We start from the raw sequence: 954 nt of genomic DNA, 5'->3' as shown, positions 1-954 counted from the left end.
TCCCCAGCCTCTCTTTTTCCACAGTGCTCCCTAGCCTCTCTTTTTCCACAGTGCTCCCCAGCCTCTCTATTTCCATCATGCTCCTCAGCTTCTCTTTCCACAGTGCTCCCCAGCCTCTCCTTCCACAGTGCTCCCCAGCCTCTCTTTCTGCAGTGCTCCCCAGTCTCTCGTCTTCCACAGTGCTCCCCAGCCTTTTTTCTATCTAAGCTAGTTCCTCCTGAGTCTCCTACCTGTCTAGCCTTGTACGTTATTTGGAAACCCCATTCATTCTTGAAGGACACAGAAGGTACCAGATGGTTTCATGGCCGTTCTCTGGGACCTTAAGTACCAACTGTGGCTGGAGGATGAGGCCCAGTTTCCTTAGCATTGGAGGTCTGTGCCTGGTGGGTAGATAGTTCACAACAGAGAAAAGGAGAAGGCCATGTGTGATTGCTTGGCATCTTCCAGATTGTGATCGCCACCCCAGGCCGTCTGATTGATGTGCTTGAGAACCGTTACTTGGTGCTGAGTCGCTGCACCTATGTGGTTCTGGATGAGGCAGATAGGATGATTGACATGGGCTTCGAGCCAGATGTTCAGAAGATCCTGGAACACATGCCTGTCAGCAACCAGAAGCCGGACACGGATGAGGCTGAGGACCCGGAGAAGATGTTGGCCAACTTTGAATCAGGAAAACATAAATACCGCCAGGTAAGACAGCTTTCTTGGGGGAAGCTGAATCAGTTCCTGTGTCTTGTTTTCAGATCTTCCTTGCCCAGGGAGGGCCCAGTGCACATGCCTCCAGCGTGCTCACGCCGCTGCCACTGCACATGCCTCCAGCGTGCTCACACCACTGCACATGCCTCCAGCCTGCTCACGCCGCTGCACATGCCTCCAGTGTGCTCACGCCACTGCACATGCCTCCAGTGTGCTCACGCCACTGCACATGCCTCCAGTGTGCTCACGCTGCTGCAC

At 54.2% G+C, this 954-nt stretch overlaps 1 protein-coding gene across 4 annotated transcripts in view; it reads left to right on the top strand.

The window, feature by feature from the left end:
• Positions 1-954, top strand: part of Ddx23 (DEAD-box helicase 23) — a 21,520-nt gene that overhangs the window by 16,080 nt on the left and 4,486 nt on the right. For all 4 annotated transcript variants that reach the window (XM_031354914.1, XM_031354933.1, XM_031354923.1 and 1 more), the window contains one exon: positions 448-690. In XM_031354914.1, coding sequence (XP_031210774.1) covers positions 448-690 — 243 coding nt within the window. The remainder of the gene's footprint in view (positions 1-447; positions 691-954) is intronic.

The sequence above is a fragment of the Mastomys coucha genome, unplaced genomic scaffold (genome assembly GCF_008632895.1).
Source record: "Mastomys coucha isolate ucsf_1 unplaced genomic scaffold, UCSF_Mcou_1 pScaffold11, whole genome shotgun sequence".
In the NCBI taxonomy this organism is placed as follows: domain Eukaryota; kingdom Metazoa; phylum Chordata; class Mammalia; order Rodentia; family Muridae; genus Mastomys; species Mastomys coucha.
The sequence above is the reverse complement of the archived record's forward strand: the minus strand, read 5'-3'. Positions and strand labels throughout refer to the sequence as shown.